The sequence below is a fragment of the Carcharhinus amblyrhynchos genome, chromosome 7, assembly GCF_965287045.1.
Source record: "Carcharhinus amblyrhynchos chromosome 7, sCarAmb.v2.hapA, whole genome shotgun sequence".
NCBI classification, from domain to species: Eukaryota; Metazoa; Chordata; class Chondrichthyes; order Carcharhiniformes; family Carcharhinidae; genus Carcharhinus; species Carcharhinus amblyrhynchos.
The window spans coordinates 9404100-9418677 of NC_137330.1; the positions used below are offsets into that span (position 1 = coordinate 9404100).

The 14578-nt window shown below is 42.0% G+C and overlaps 1 protein-coding gene across 1 annotated transcript in view; it reads right to left on the minus strand.

Annotated features, from left to right (window-relative positions):
- Nucleotides 1-14578, minus strand: part of pgbd5 (piggyBac transposable element derived 5) — a 70020-nt gene that overhangs the window by 14289 nt on the left and 41153 nt on the right. Inside the window, exons 3-4 of the mRNA XM_080191922.1 lie at nt 5060-5194; nt 1627-1807 (exon numbers count right to left, since the gene is read on the minus strand). Of these exons, the coding sequence (XP_080048048.1) occupies nt 1627-1807; nt 5060-5194 (316 nt within the window). The remainder of the gene's footprint in view (nt 1-1626; nt 1808-5059; nt 5195-14578) is intronic.

Consider the following 14578-nt stretch of genomic DNA (forward strand, 5'->3'; position numbering starts at 1 on the left):
TCCCTGAGGCACACCACTCGTAACCGAACTCCATGACGAATATTTACCATCAACCACCACCCTCTGTCTCCTATCTGCTAGCCAATTCCTGATCCAAGTACCTAGATTACCCCCAATCCCATACATCTGCATTTTCTGCAGAAGCCTACCATGGTGAACCTTATCAAACTTGATACATGATGAACTTTATATGATGAACTCTTTTTCCCTGAAGTGTTGGACAATATTTATTCCATACAGAGAGGGAGAGATGGGAATAAGTTTTCACAACAAATCGATAGATACTTTAGTTGGCGAACAGATACTTACAAACTGCATTTCCATCATGTCCCTAACATATCCCATTGCAACCAACCAGAAACCAGTGTCAAATCCAGATATCCATTTTGGCCACTGCAAGGTTGTTTAATGGGGTTCTGGCTTTCAGTGAAGATGTGATCAGATGTTAACACAATGGAGCATTGACCACACGCTCACATTCTTTCCACAAGCTGCTTGATAATTTTACAAACGGATATCACGTTGTATATAAATTATACAGCAGATGGCAAGGTGATTACAATTAAATCTGCATTGGCACTACATTATATATAATACAAAATCCAGATTGATGGATGACTCGAAGCAGTAATTTCACCCTTGGATTCAGTTAAGTGTTTCCACCACCTTGAGCTTCACTTGATGATTTATACCACCCTGACTCTGCAATGAGGTTACAGTATTGATCATACACCTCACTCAAATGCGTTCAGCTCTCGTTGTGAGTGAAGGGATCATCCTGCACTGAGCCACACATGACATGGGAGTCATTCTCCACATGGCAACATGGTGGCACAGTGGTTAGCACTGCTGCCTCTCAGTGCCAGAGACCCGGGTCTGATTCTCGGCTTGGGTCACAGCCTGTGTGGCGTTTGCACATTCTCCCTGGATTTCCTCCCACAGTCCAAGGATGTGTGGATTAGGTGGAATGGCCATACTAAGTTGACCCTAGTGTCAGGGGGATTAGCAGGATACACATATGGGGTTACGGGAATAGGGCCTGGATGGGATTGTGGTCGGCGCAAGCTCGACGAGCTGAATGGCCTCCTCTGCACTGTAGGAATTCAATGATTCTCCAGTCTGCACAGGGCTAGCTAGTCTCAGTTAGGATACTGCAACTAATGTCAGCATGACTAGGGGAATGGATGGGGAAGAAGAACAAAACCAAGCATCAGGTCAGGAGTGGGAACTTGCTATCCACACAAACTCACAATGGCAGGCTTGGCCATGATCAAATAAAAGCTACCAACATTCATGTAATGGGCAAGGTACAAAGGAATCTAGTGACCATGAATTGGGTATTACAGCAGATTGGTGCCTTCAAGGAGGAGTTGGGGCAGGAAAGGAAAAAAGATAGAACCGAATGAGGAAAAATAACACTCATTCCCAAATTCATGCATCATATATTCCTCATAATTTGGGACTGAATGTGAATGAAAAAAAAATTACTTCAGGTGCACTGAGCTCCAGAGACAATAAAAAGATCAAATCACTTGCTCAGCGAAGCAATCCTTTCAAAGTTACCCTATTTTCAATCCATCCTGCACCACCCACAGCATTTCACTTTTTCTTGAACAAACTACAAACCTTTTTTCTCAAACTCTTCAAAAAGATTTAGGCTGGTGATGCTGGGGCCAGTATATATGATGTAGTTTTTTCCAGCCAAATTCTGGCATAGGCTTTTTGCCACAAGACTGTGGAGCTGTGGTCTGTTCTTCAAAGTGTCCAGCCCATCCGATGCTGTTCCTTCCTTCAAATTAACATAAACCTGAATGGGAAAGGAGAGCCAGGTGACATACCACATTTAATATGTTTGTTTATCGAACAATGTTGGGTTTGAACATTCTTCCTCGCTTTGTCACAAGAAATTCCACTTAATCCAACACAAAAAAGGCCTCCTCCATTTGTCACTTTAGATCATCATAACATGTGCTAATTTCTTATTAATGCAGGGCTTTGACAGTAGCAGTAGACTTTGTTCTGGGCCAACAGAACTCCATTCATGCTTCTCTTTTAATCTAGCACACTTAACCCCAAAGGAGTAGAGATTTTAAAAAGCTTTCATTTTGTGTCAGTACCCTTTACAGTCAATGTTAAGGAAGGAACTGCCACACTGACCATGCTGCAAACTGCAAAAAAAAACGGGTAACAGGCAATGAAAATACATTTAAGGAATTCACTTTTTTTGGCTTTGATCTCGCGATAGTTACTGTGGAAACGTGCTATTTGGGAGGGGCGGGGGGGGGAGGTAGAATCATTTCATAAATTGGTTGCAGCAATTTGAGGGAATGGGTGGAGAAACAGTTGAGCATTTCACAATTCTGAATGACAGATAAAACAGTTTGATAAAAATAGTTTTCCATTGGCAGGGGCTTCAGTAGTGAGGGGGACACAGATTTAAGGAAATTTGCAAAAAAAGAGAGAGCAGCTGAGTTTTTTTTAAATGCAGTGAGTTACGGTAATCTGGAACACATTTCCTGAAAAGGTGGTGGAAGCAGATTCAGTAACAAATTGCAAAGGGGATTAGATAAATACTTGAAAAGGAACAACTTGCAGGGTTGCTTGGACAGGGACAAAGAGCAAGAACCAGGAATTCTTTCGAAGAGTTGGTAGAGGCACAATGAGCCGAACAGGCTATATCTATGCGATATGATTCTATGGCAGATGAACGATAACTTCGCAATCACAGCATGCAAGTTAAAAACAGACAGTACATAGAATCATAGAATTCCTATAGTACATAAGGAGGCCATTTGGCTCATCAAGTTTGTACCGTCCACAATCCCACCCAAGCCCTATTCCCACAACCCCACGCATTTACCCTGCTAATCCCCCAGATACTCGGGTCAATTTATCATGGCCAATCAACCAAGCCCGCACATCTTTGGACTGTAAAGGGAAACCAAAACAACTGGAGGAAACCTACACAGACAGAGGGCAAAAAAGTGTAAAATTCACACAGAAAGTGACCCAAAGCTGGAACTGAACCTAGGACCCTAGCACCGTGAGGCAGCAGCGCTAACCACTGGGCCTCCATGCTGCCCAATACAGTTCAAGGGAATGCAGATGCACATTAATGACAAGCTTCTGTTACCTTCTTTTACCTTGGAAACCAGAATGGGAATGTTCAATGTCACTAAGAGTCTTGAATCTAAGATCATACTCTTCAAAAGGCAATGCAAATTTGTTTTTGTTTTAAAAAAAAGAGGGGTTACAAGTTAATGGAAGAAATCAATCCCAAGTGGCTTCAGCAACCCACTTAAGTGTCCACTGTTCATTTGACAGAAAAGTCCTTAACACCAAACGTTTAGCATTGGTGTGAAGCAGTAGCAGCTTGGAGCAGAGCTAACCTGTCTTATGAAAAATGAGCTAAAGTCTGGCCCATCTCCAAACAAAATGCAGTAAGATTTGCTGCACCAGGTATTGTAACTCTGCCACAACAAAATCAAAACAGTGTAGATTCTGGAAATGTGAAATACTGCTGAATACTGTCATTCTGCTTCTTTCTCAGGCTGGGCTTCCACTGCACTTACACTACAAACATGAACAAAACAAAAAATAAATGGTAGTAATGAAGGACAAATAACAAGCAATCAAATCAGTTCACACAAAAAAGTTTGCACTACATCATGCCTGTGCTATATCTTGCAAATTAGATTTAAAACATGAAGATCGCCTCCAAATGAATTGGAACCTTCACTGGTGCAGGTTAAACTATTACTTTACTGAAATAAACACAGGAGATTCTGGATAGGCATAAAAGATTTGTCACCCGTGAGAAAAATAAATCAATTTTTGATACAAATCATCATCATAAAGCATTAATTAAGGTGTTAGGAAAATTCAGGTACATAAGAGGAAATGTAGCAGCATGGACAAACTGGCTGACGGGACAGAGTTAGGGTGGAGTTGGATTTTAGAGGGGTTGTGCCCTGTGGTGACTACCTAGTTGTCTTCTATGCACACTACAGATGATTCAGGCATGGAAAATACAGTCTGAAAAACTGTTGATAAAAGTGAAAGGCTTGGCAAAACAGGTAGGACTGTGAAAGGCGTCATGGCAAATGATAATAGTGGGCAGTTAGATGGCATATGAAGTTTATTTTGAGCATAAATGTAAGCTAAATGGCTATTCAAAATTTTGGGCGCGATCTTACTCCTGCTTCCCACTGAGGTTGGAGAATTGGCGCCTGGCCAAATCTCTGTTCACTCCAGCAGGATGGGAAAATCGGTGTGAACGATTCCTGCCTATGTCTCACATTCTTCACGACACGGTCTGCTTCTACTGAAAGTTCTTCATCTATCTTTCTAGGGCTAGACTTGCTGGGGTGTACTCAACTAGATTGCAAGGTGTCATTTGACTCCTGCCAATTTTCTATTTCACATGTTTTGGTCATGTCCAAGGCAGGCTACTTTCTGGTCCTCTGTGTTGTCACCTTTTCTCAATGGTATTTTTGGGCAGTCCTGATGAGATAGCCATCACCAGTCAAGTGCCTTAGACTTTACCTTGTTGCTTGCACGTCAATTTCTCTTGTTCAACTGGAAGTCTGTAGCTCCACTTGCAATAGATCAAAGAGATGATGAGGTTTCTTCAACTTGAAAAGATTAGATCCATCATACACAGATCCATTTTAAAACTGGATTTAATCTAACAACCTTTTATTTGTTATTTTGACAACATTTCTTTTTCCTCTACAGGTTGAATAATTCTATCTTTTTTCCCTTGGTCCCTTTTTATCCCCTTTTTCTTCTAACCTTTTCTTTGCCTGCATTTTACGATGTACTTTTTGTACAAACCCATAATTAACAAAAAACTTTTTGGAGGTGGGTGGGTAGCCACATTCGCCCCAAGGCCAGAAATTCCTGCCTGAGGTCAACAGACCTTTGCATGGTCCACCCCTGCCCACTACAACTCCTATGGCAAGTGGCACAGGAAAATTCCACCCAATTCTCAAGCAGAAATACAAAAACGAGCCTTAACATTTGGCTGCAGAGCAGAAAACATTTTTACTGCCATCACCTGACAAATGTAGCCTGTTGCTGCACATTGCCTGACCCAAAGACTAAATTTTCGCTTTTTCCTTTTGCGTAGCTCCCGGTCTGTACATGTAGCAATGAAGAGTGGATCTTCGTCAATTAATGGTTCATGGAGTACCTGAAATAAAAAAAGATATTTTTTGATGTTCAATTGAAGATTAAATTGTACACAATCTTGCTGTGATACTTTCTCAAATTACAGCAGTTTCAAAAAATGTTATCTAATTCAGCACATAATAAATTATCATTGAAAACAAGCTATGAATCACAAACTCTGCCACTCATCTTGATCATGGCTGATCATCGAATTCAATATCCTGATTTCTCCCTTCCCCCATCTCATAAGAACATAAGAAATAGGAGCAGGAGTAGGCCATCCAGCCCTTTGAGCCTGCCCCGCCATTCAATAAGATCATGGCTGATCTGTCGTGTCTCAGTTCCACATTCCCGCCCTCTCCCCATAACCCTTAATCCCCTCGCTTATCAAAACCCCATCAACCCGCGTCTCTTGATCCCTTTAGTCCCTAGAGGTATATCTAGGATTGTCTTGCGATAGTACAGCTTAAAGAAATACAGTAGGTTGTAATAGGCCTTCCTTGGATTATTGTAGATGAGAGCAATTTAAAAGAACTGGCTAATAATTTATTTCCAGCACAAGAGACATAAACATCACTTGGCAAAAGATCAGCATTGAGTGCACTCCAACATAAAATGAAATGTTCGGCAGCACTTGGAGTGATCCAGGCAATTACCCCAACTCAAGATCTGTGCCAAGATGAAATTTCTAGAAAATGCAAAATGGGCACCAAATGAAATAACATTTACTGGAAGCCCTTGCATGACACAGATCATATTCAATAGCACACCCCAACAACATTTTCTTAAATAAATGGACGAGTAATAGAGCTTGGTATCAACAAACCACTTGTATTTATATAGCTGTTTTCATGTAATGTAATGTCCCAAAGACTCCACAGGAGTGTTATAAAGCAAAATATCATTCCAAACTTCGTAAGACAAAATTGGGGCAGTAGACCAAATACTTAATTGGAAGTAGGTTTGAAGAAGTGTCTAAAAGGGGCGAAGAGGTGGTGGTGAGATTTAGAGGGGGAATTTCAGAGTTTAGGGCTGAATCAGCTAAGGGCACAGCCACCAATGACAAAACAATTAGAATTGGGAATGATCAAGAGGCTAGAATTAGAGGACTGTAGTATTAGGGGGCTGGATGAGGTTACATAGCCTGAGAATAGGGAAGTACCAAAAGGTTAAACCACTTGGCCACCATATTTTTTTAAAGTCCGCATCCACTGGATTTAAGGGAGCAGAGATTAAGGGGGAAAGGCCAGGGCGAGACAAAATACTGGTGTATCCTACTGTTTTCCTGGATTGAATTTCAGCTCACTGCTAACAAGGAAAATTTCACAAGTTCTTAATCAGGCCACTAAATACCCGTTTGCACAGTAGCATTTGTCCACCATATTAAAGGAGGACATTGTTCTTGGAGGGAAAAAAGCACTGTTGCTATCAATGTAAAAATACAGGAGTCACAATGAAAGATGCTGTCTTAATGAATTAAGGTATATTTTTGAGGTGGATTGAATATAAAAGTAAGGAGGTCTTGCTGCAACTGTACAGGGCACTGGTGAGGCCGCAGCTGGAGTACTGTGCACAGTTTTGGTCGCCGCACTTACGCAAGGATATTTTGGCCTTGGAGGGAGTGCAGAGGAGGTTCACTAGGCTGATACCTGAGTTGAGGGGGTTGAACTATGAGGAGAGGCTGAATAAACTAGGCTTGTACTCGTTAGAGTTTAGAAGAATGAGGGGAGATCTCATTGAGACATATAAGATGATGAATGGGATGGATAGGATAGAGGTGGAGAGGCTCTTCCCGCTCAGAAAGGACAGTAGGACTAGAGGGCACAGCCTCAAGATAAAGGGGGGGGCGGTTTAGAACAGAGTTGAGACTGTACTTTCTTCACTCAAAGGGTGGTGAATCTCTGGAATTCTCTGCATGTTGAAGTGGTGGAGGCTGCCTCGCTAAATATATTTAAGACACGGGTTGATAGGTTTTTGATAGGCAAGGGGATTAAGGGTTATGGGGAGAGGGCGGGAACATGGAACTGAGACATGACAGGTCAGCCATGATCTTATTGAATGGCGGTGCAGGCTCGAGGGGCTAGATGGCCTACTCCTGCTCCTATTTCTTATGTTCTTATGGTGCAAAGGGATCTTTACGCTCATCTATTTCTTATTCCGCCTCACATATTGGCTTTTGGCAACATGGGTGTCTGCGTTTCATCCTTTGGGATGATTTCAGCTTGACAAGGCAAATTAATCCCTGGGGTTCATTCTAGACACAGCAGGGTGGCCCAGAGAAATTTACTTCACTGTATATGATTGGAATCTCATTATCTGTTATGCTCCCACTGATAACAAAACAACTAGCTGCACAATGAACTTGAAGCGTGTGTATATCAATACAAACCTGAGGGGCAGTGGAATTTGATTTGTACTCAGACCGCTTTCTTGTCATCTCTACAATGCTCATGTCCCAAATCTAACTGCCCCCAAACATACTGGTGAGAGTAAAGCTAAACTAGCAATGCTGCTTCTCAAATCATGCATTTAAAATTGTAACAAATTGATTAAAAACTGCTCACACTCACAGGACATCAGATCCCTCTCTCAAACTGAACATAAAATTCAATCATATTATGATCGCTGCTACCTACAGACATCTTCACTGTAAGGTCAATGTCCATCACCAAGTGGCTCAGTAGTAATATGACTGATTGGGTTGACTAATCCTGTAGGACATATCTGTCAGACTGGACTTGTGGCAAGTGGTGAGTAAGAGAGTAAAACCTACTTTAGCTGGCCTTCACCAACCTGTCGCAGATGCAGCCTTCCATGACGTGTTGATGGGAACTTGCATCACAATCCTTGTGGAGACATCTCCATCATTAAAAATTAAAACTTACTTATTCGTTACAAGTAGGCTTACGTTCACACTGCAATGCAGTTACTGTGAAAATCCCCGAGGTGCCACACTCCGGCACCTGTTCAGGTACACTGAGGGAGAATTTAGCAGGGCCAATGCACCTGGCCAGCACATCTTTCAGTCTGTGGGAGGAAAACGGAGCACTCAGAGGAAACCAGGTGCAGACGCTGGGAGAACGTGCAAACTCCAGACAGTGAACCCAAGCCGGGAATCGAATCCAGTCCCTGGGCTGAGAGGCAGCAACGCAAACTGCTTTGCCACCGTGCTGCCCATATTATATCTGACAGCTTTAGAACACATCCAGCAGCCCAAAATTGGACATCCACAAGGTGCTGTACTGTGTTGGTCTCCATATTTAAGAAAGGATGTAAATGTATTAGAAGCAATTCACAGAAGACTTACTAGGCTAATACCAAGATTGGATGGATTATCTTATGAGGAAAGTTTGATCAGGCTAAGATTTTATTCACTGAAATTTGGAAGAGTAAGAGTCAACTGATTGAAACATTTAAGATCCTGAGGGATCTTGACAGGGTGGATGTGGAGGGGGTTAGGGTTAGGTTTCCTCTTGTGGGAGGATCTAGGGGTCGCTGTTTAAAAAGTCCCTCATTTAAGGAATAGATGAGGAGAATTATTTTCACTTAGAGGGTGCTTAGTCTCTGGAACTGTCTTACAGAAAGCAGTGGAAGCACACTCCTTGAATATTTTTAAGGTACAGCTAGATAGATTCTAACAAGGGGATGAAAGGTCAGAACGAGGTTGACCCAGATCAGCCATGGTTTTACTGAATAGGAGCACAACTGAAGATAATTTTGAGGGTTACTTTTTGAATTTCAAGAGCTACTCAAATCTGAAGATTTAAGTTAGAAATCGCAAAGCAGGAATTTGCAAACTTGCTCTACACCACCAGAGAATATTAAAGAAATGAGAGACTCTGTGCTTGACAGGTGGCCAAAAATCCAACTACAATGAAACAGCTTTTCCTTTGTTACCTCTCCTCAGCCCCATGGTCATTCACCCTTGGTTAATATTAAAGCAAACTCAAAGTCTAGAAGATCAGACGCTTCTAGGTCGCCTGGACTTCAAACATTGACATGTCAAAACTTATTTATTCTTAAAATAAAAAGCACACACAAAAATACTTGTACACAGACAGACACTTCCACAATAGAAACATCTGAGCAAAATCTAAGGGGAACAAAAAAAAAACTGGATTCCTTCACAACTGTTACATCCCTCTACCCCAAACAGAATCATAGAATCCCTACAGTGCAGGAGGCGGCATTTGGTCCATTGAGTCTGCACCAACAATAATCCCACCCGGGTCCTACTCCCCTAACCACAGTCACCCTGTTGATCCCCCTGACACTAAGGGTCAATTTAGCATGGCCAATCAACCTAATCTGCACATCTTTGGACTGTGGAAGGAAACCAGAATCCCTGGAGGAAACCCACACTGATACAGGGAGAATGTGAAAACGCCACACAGACAGTGACCCGAAGCTGGAATTGAACCCGGATCCCTGGTGCTGTGAGGCAGTAGTGCCGCTCTGCTTTAAACTTTATTTTCAATATAATTTATTGGACAAATAGGAAAGAGGAAGAAAGCCATTGGAAATTATTTAGCTTTACTTTAGTTGTTTGGCTACTGTTGTTCTGGCAGGAATGTATAAACTTATAATTATTTATAAAAATTCCAGCTGCACATAAGAACATCCAGTGAAAAACAGTAGCAAGAATAAAGCCAGGAGGAATGTTTTAGAAGGAATAATTTTTTTAAAAAAGGCAAGTATACACATACATACATAAACAAACAAACATTTAATTGTGAAAATGAGCAAGCCCACAACCACCCCCCCCTCACCTTGGGGGGCCTTCTTCCCCCATCGCCCCCACCCTTCCTCAGCATCTCTCTTCCTTCTCACTCAGACACACTCACTCACTCTCACACTTCCTCTCTCATCACAGTAACAGCTACTTTATCTGCACTGGATCTGCTGTCATCTTGGCTCCCCCCTCTCCTGTCTCTCCACGCTGACTGCTGCACTGCCTCCAAGTAGAGGTTCCCCTCACTCCCTGCTGCTCTCCCCATCGGAGATTCTGGCTGGAATTTTCCAGCCATTCACGCCACGGGATTCTCTGGTCCCACTGACAGCGCAGCCCTGCCCACAGGTTTCCCTTTGGCGTGGAGTGACATCAATGGGAATTCCCATTCTCGGTGGTGGGACCAGAGAATTCCGCCGCTAGCAAATAACACGCTACCTCCCACTGGTGGGAAACACACGGCTGAGAGGCCAGAGAACGTTGCCCTCTGTCTCTGGAGAAACAGTAAGATCAGGAGAGCAGAATCTATGGCTGAGAGAACTGGAGCAGCCAGCATGGGACAGACAGAATATATGACTGGAGAAACAGTTATTCGCAGATCCTGTCTCTCCCATGCTCATTACTCCTTCTGCATTGTTTTCCTGCTCCCAATGAGGTAACTGAGCCTGTTTTGTCTCTCCATGGAGGAGCCATAATGTAAAGCAATATTGTAAAACAGTAACCCTTCTTGAATTTTTCGCTCCTACCTTTGCTTTTTCAGATGCTCCTTGAATAGAGGATGAATTCACCCACCAGACCCATGTATTTTAAATCCAGATCTGTAACCTCGTATCCCTGGCTCTACCTACCATTACCATAAGGTAGGGAACCAACCCTGGTTCAATGAGGAGTGTAAGAGAGCATGCCAAGTATACTTGGAAATGAGCTGTCTACCTGGTGAAGCTACAAAACAGGGCTACATGCAGGCTAAATAGTGGAAACAACATGTTGTAGACAAAGCTAAATGATATCCGAACCAATAGTTCAGATCAAAACTCCTGCGGCCAAATCTGGTCATGAATGCAGTTGGCATTTAAACTGTTAATGGAAAGAGGAGGCTCCACAAACATCCCCCTCCTCCACAACGTTGATGCTCCGAACATGCTGCAAAACACAAAGTTGAAATGTTTACAACCACCAAATGGATGATTCATTTTGGCCTCCTCCTGAGGTCCCCACCATGATACTTGTCCTTCTCTAGCCAATTCAATTCACTCCATGTGAAATAGAAGCAGTTAAGTGCAGTGGATATAACAAAATAAATAGGCCCTGACCACATCCCAGCTGGTTTATGCTCCAGAACTAGCTGCACCCATAGCTAAGCTGCTCCAGTCCAGATGTTGATGTTCAGAGACATTTCCTAATAATTCGCCATTTAAAATTATATTCTGCTTTTCTGTTTTTTCCTATTAAGTGGACAATTCCACACTTACACGCATCTGCCATGTTCTGGTCAGGTCTGGTTGGGGGAGGGGCTTAATTCAGAACTGATCAGTGGGCATTGTCAGATTTAGCAAGCGTAGGGGCTCTCAGGGCTGGTTGGAAGGGGTACTCTGGTTTGCTTGAGCTGGGGAAGGGTACTCACTGCATGGATAGTCCGGTCTGGCCAACCAGGGGCAGTAGGATCTGGCCAACCTGGGGCAGTCAGGTCTGGTTGTGCTGGATAGTCAGAAGGGCAGTTGTGTGGTCAGGGATGGATGGATGGATGGATGGATGGATGGTGGTGGGGGAAACCAGGTTTTCACTGAAATCCAACAACCTTGAGTGGCACCCCATTTGAGTATTTTCTAAAAATCCATATAAATTACATCCACTGGTTCCCCCATGCCAATCCTCCTAATTACAACCTAAAAAAACAGAATTGTCAAGTATGTTTTCCCTTATATAATTCTTTGTTGTTGCTTTGCAAAGATATTATGATTTTCTAAGTGCCCTGATATCACATCTCGAACAATAATATTTATCAGTAAAGATACATTCTTGATTGTAATGGACATAGGATCTATTTACAAGATTGTCTGGTGACTGTATGCAAGAAAGTATTACATTCAAGCTGAAATTAAAATGCTAGACTTATTTGTAATGAATATAATTACACAAGCAAAAATGTAGTAGCAACCAACAGTACGTTTGACTTTCACAATAATTAAACTATTTCAACGCTGATCTTGGTTCAGTTATAGCATTCTTGGCTGAGTCAGAGGATTGATTGTATGTTCAAAGGCCATTGTTAAGCACATAATTTAGGATGACACCTCAGTGCAGTACTAAGGGAGCGGCTTATTATCTCTCAGATGAGGCATATAATTATGATCTTTTGTGTTTACTCAAAGGAATGTTATAAATCCAAATGCACACAAGAACATCCAGTGAAAAACAGGAGCAAGCCATATGGTCCCAAGATCATGATTGATCTTCAAGATTAATTTCACTCTCCATCCCAATCCCCATACCAATTTCTCTCCGGTAAATTTTTTGACTATCTCAGTCTTGAATATATCTAGGTAGGAAATCTAGTCCAAAACTCTAGACAATTCCCCGCAAGTTCTGGACTCTCAAGCCAGGTAAATAGCCTCTCAGCAGCTTCATGCGTCATTGATATCGACTCTCATTCTTCTAATCTCTAGACAGTATAAATTCATGTTACTCAATCACTTATGGGACCAACTTTGCATCCCAGGAATCAATTGTTGTGTTTCTTCTTAAGTATATCTTTTCTTAGAAGGTAAGAACAAAACTGTACACAGTAATCCCGATGAGGCTTCAACAAAGTCCTACAAAACTGCAGCTTCCTTAATCTTGTATCCCTTGTATTCCTTAATCCCTTGCAGTAAAGGCTCAAATACCACTTGCCTTCCAGTTTGCTGATGCAAGGACACCCAAATCCCTCTGAACATTTAAGAGTTTCTCACCATTTAAAAATGTAGTTCCACCAAAGTGAAAACCTCTCAATTTCCCACTAAATATTGGCTACATTCTCATTCACTTACTTAATCACTATATATCCCTCATACCTTTGCAGAAAGCGTCATCCTCTCAGTTTACTTCTCCATCAGGGCGGTACGCTGGCACAGTGGTTAGCACTGCTGCCTCACAGCACCAGGGACTCGGTTTGATTCCCAGCTTAGGTCACTGTCTGTGCAGAGTCTGCACATTTTCCCTGTGTCTGCTCTGGTTTCCTCCCACAGTCCAAAAAATGTGGTAAGGGGAAATTAACCATGCTAAATTCTCCCTCAATATACCCAAACAGGTGCCAGAGTGTGGCGATTAGGGATTTTCACAGTAACTTCATTGCAGTGTTAATGTAAGCCTACTTATAACTAATAAATAAACTTAAACTTTAACTAGCTTGATACCATCAATAAACATGGATACAAGGTGATATAGTGGCACAGCGGTTAGCACTGCTGCCTCATAGCTCCAGGGGCCCTGGTTCAATTCCAGCCTTTGGTGACTGTGTGGAGTTTGCATGTTCTCCCCATATCTGTGTGGGTTTCCTCCAAGTCCTCCAGTTTCCTCCCATTGTCCAAAGATGCACAGGTTAGGTGGATTGGCCGTGCTAAATTCTCCTTAGTGTAGGTTAATGTGTAGGTTAGGGTATTAACCATGGGAAATGCGCAGGGTTGTGGGATAGGGCTGGAAGAGGGTCTGAGTGGGATACTCTGACAGAGAGTTAGTGTAGAATCAATGGACTGAATGGCCTCTTCGGTACTGTAGGATTCTGTGGCATTTATCTCAGTCCCCAAGTCATGAACACAGATTGCAAATAGCCAAAATCCCATTACTGATCCTTGTGACACTCATAGTAACATTCCTATAAAATCTTTATTTCTGTTCTGTCCTTCAACCAATCCTCTATCCATGCCAATATATTACCCAAAAACCCATAGCTTTTGTGCAACTACTTTGTGTGGCACCTGATGTCATGTCTGATGAAAATCCAAATATGCTACATCCATTGTTATCCCCCCTACAAATATCCTCCTAGTTTCATCTACACAACAAATAGATTTGTCAAAGAAAATCATGCTGAATCTGCCTAAACATATCATGATTTTTTTAAAATGCCAAATTACGGCTTCCTTAGTAATAGATTCCAGCATTTTCCTGACTGTCAGTCTAACTAGTCTGTAGTTCCCTGGTTTCTTTCACCCTCCATTATAGTGGAATTATTCCAATTATGAAAGGTATCCAGAATTTAGGAAATTTTGGAAAATCATAACCATTGCAGCCACTTCTTTTGACTTCAAGGATGGAGGCCATCGGGAGAGGGTATTTGTTGGCTTTCTGTCCTTTTATTTCTCCAGTAGTTTTTCTTTACAAGTTAATTACTTTTATTTCTTCACTCAGATTAAAGCATTGGTTCTGTGGTATTTCTTGTACTTTTACTTAAAGACAAATACAAAATATTTTGTTTAATGTCTTTCTTTTTTTCTGTCTCAGCCTTTAAGGGTGCCATGTTTACTTTGACTGCACTCTTCATTTTTACATATTGTAGAGACCTTACAATCTATTTTCATATTTCCAGCTAGTTTACTCTTCTTCTATTTTCTCCCCTTTTCCAAAATTTTGGTGATCATTTTCCTGGTATTTAAAACTATCCCAATCTTCAGGCTTATTACTCTTGGTAATTTGACC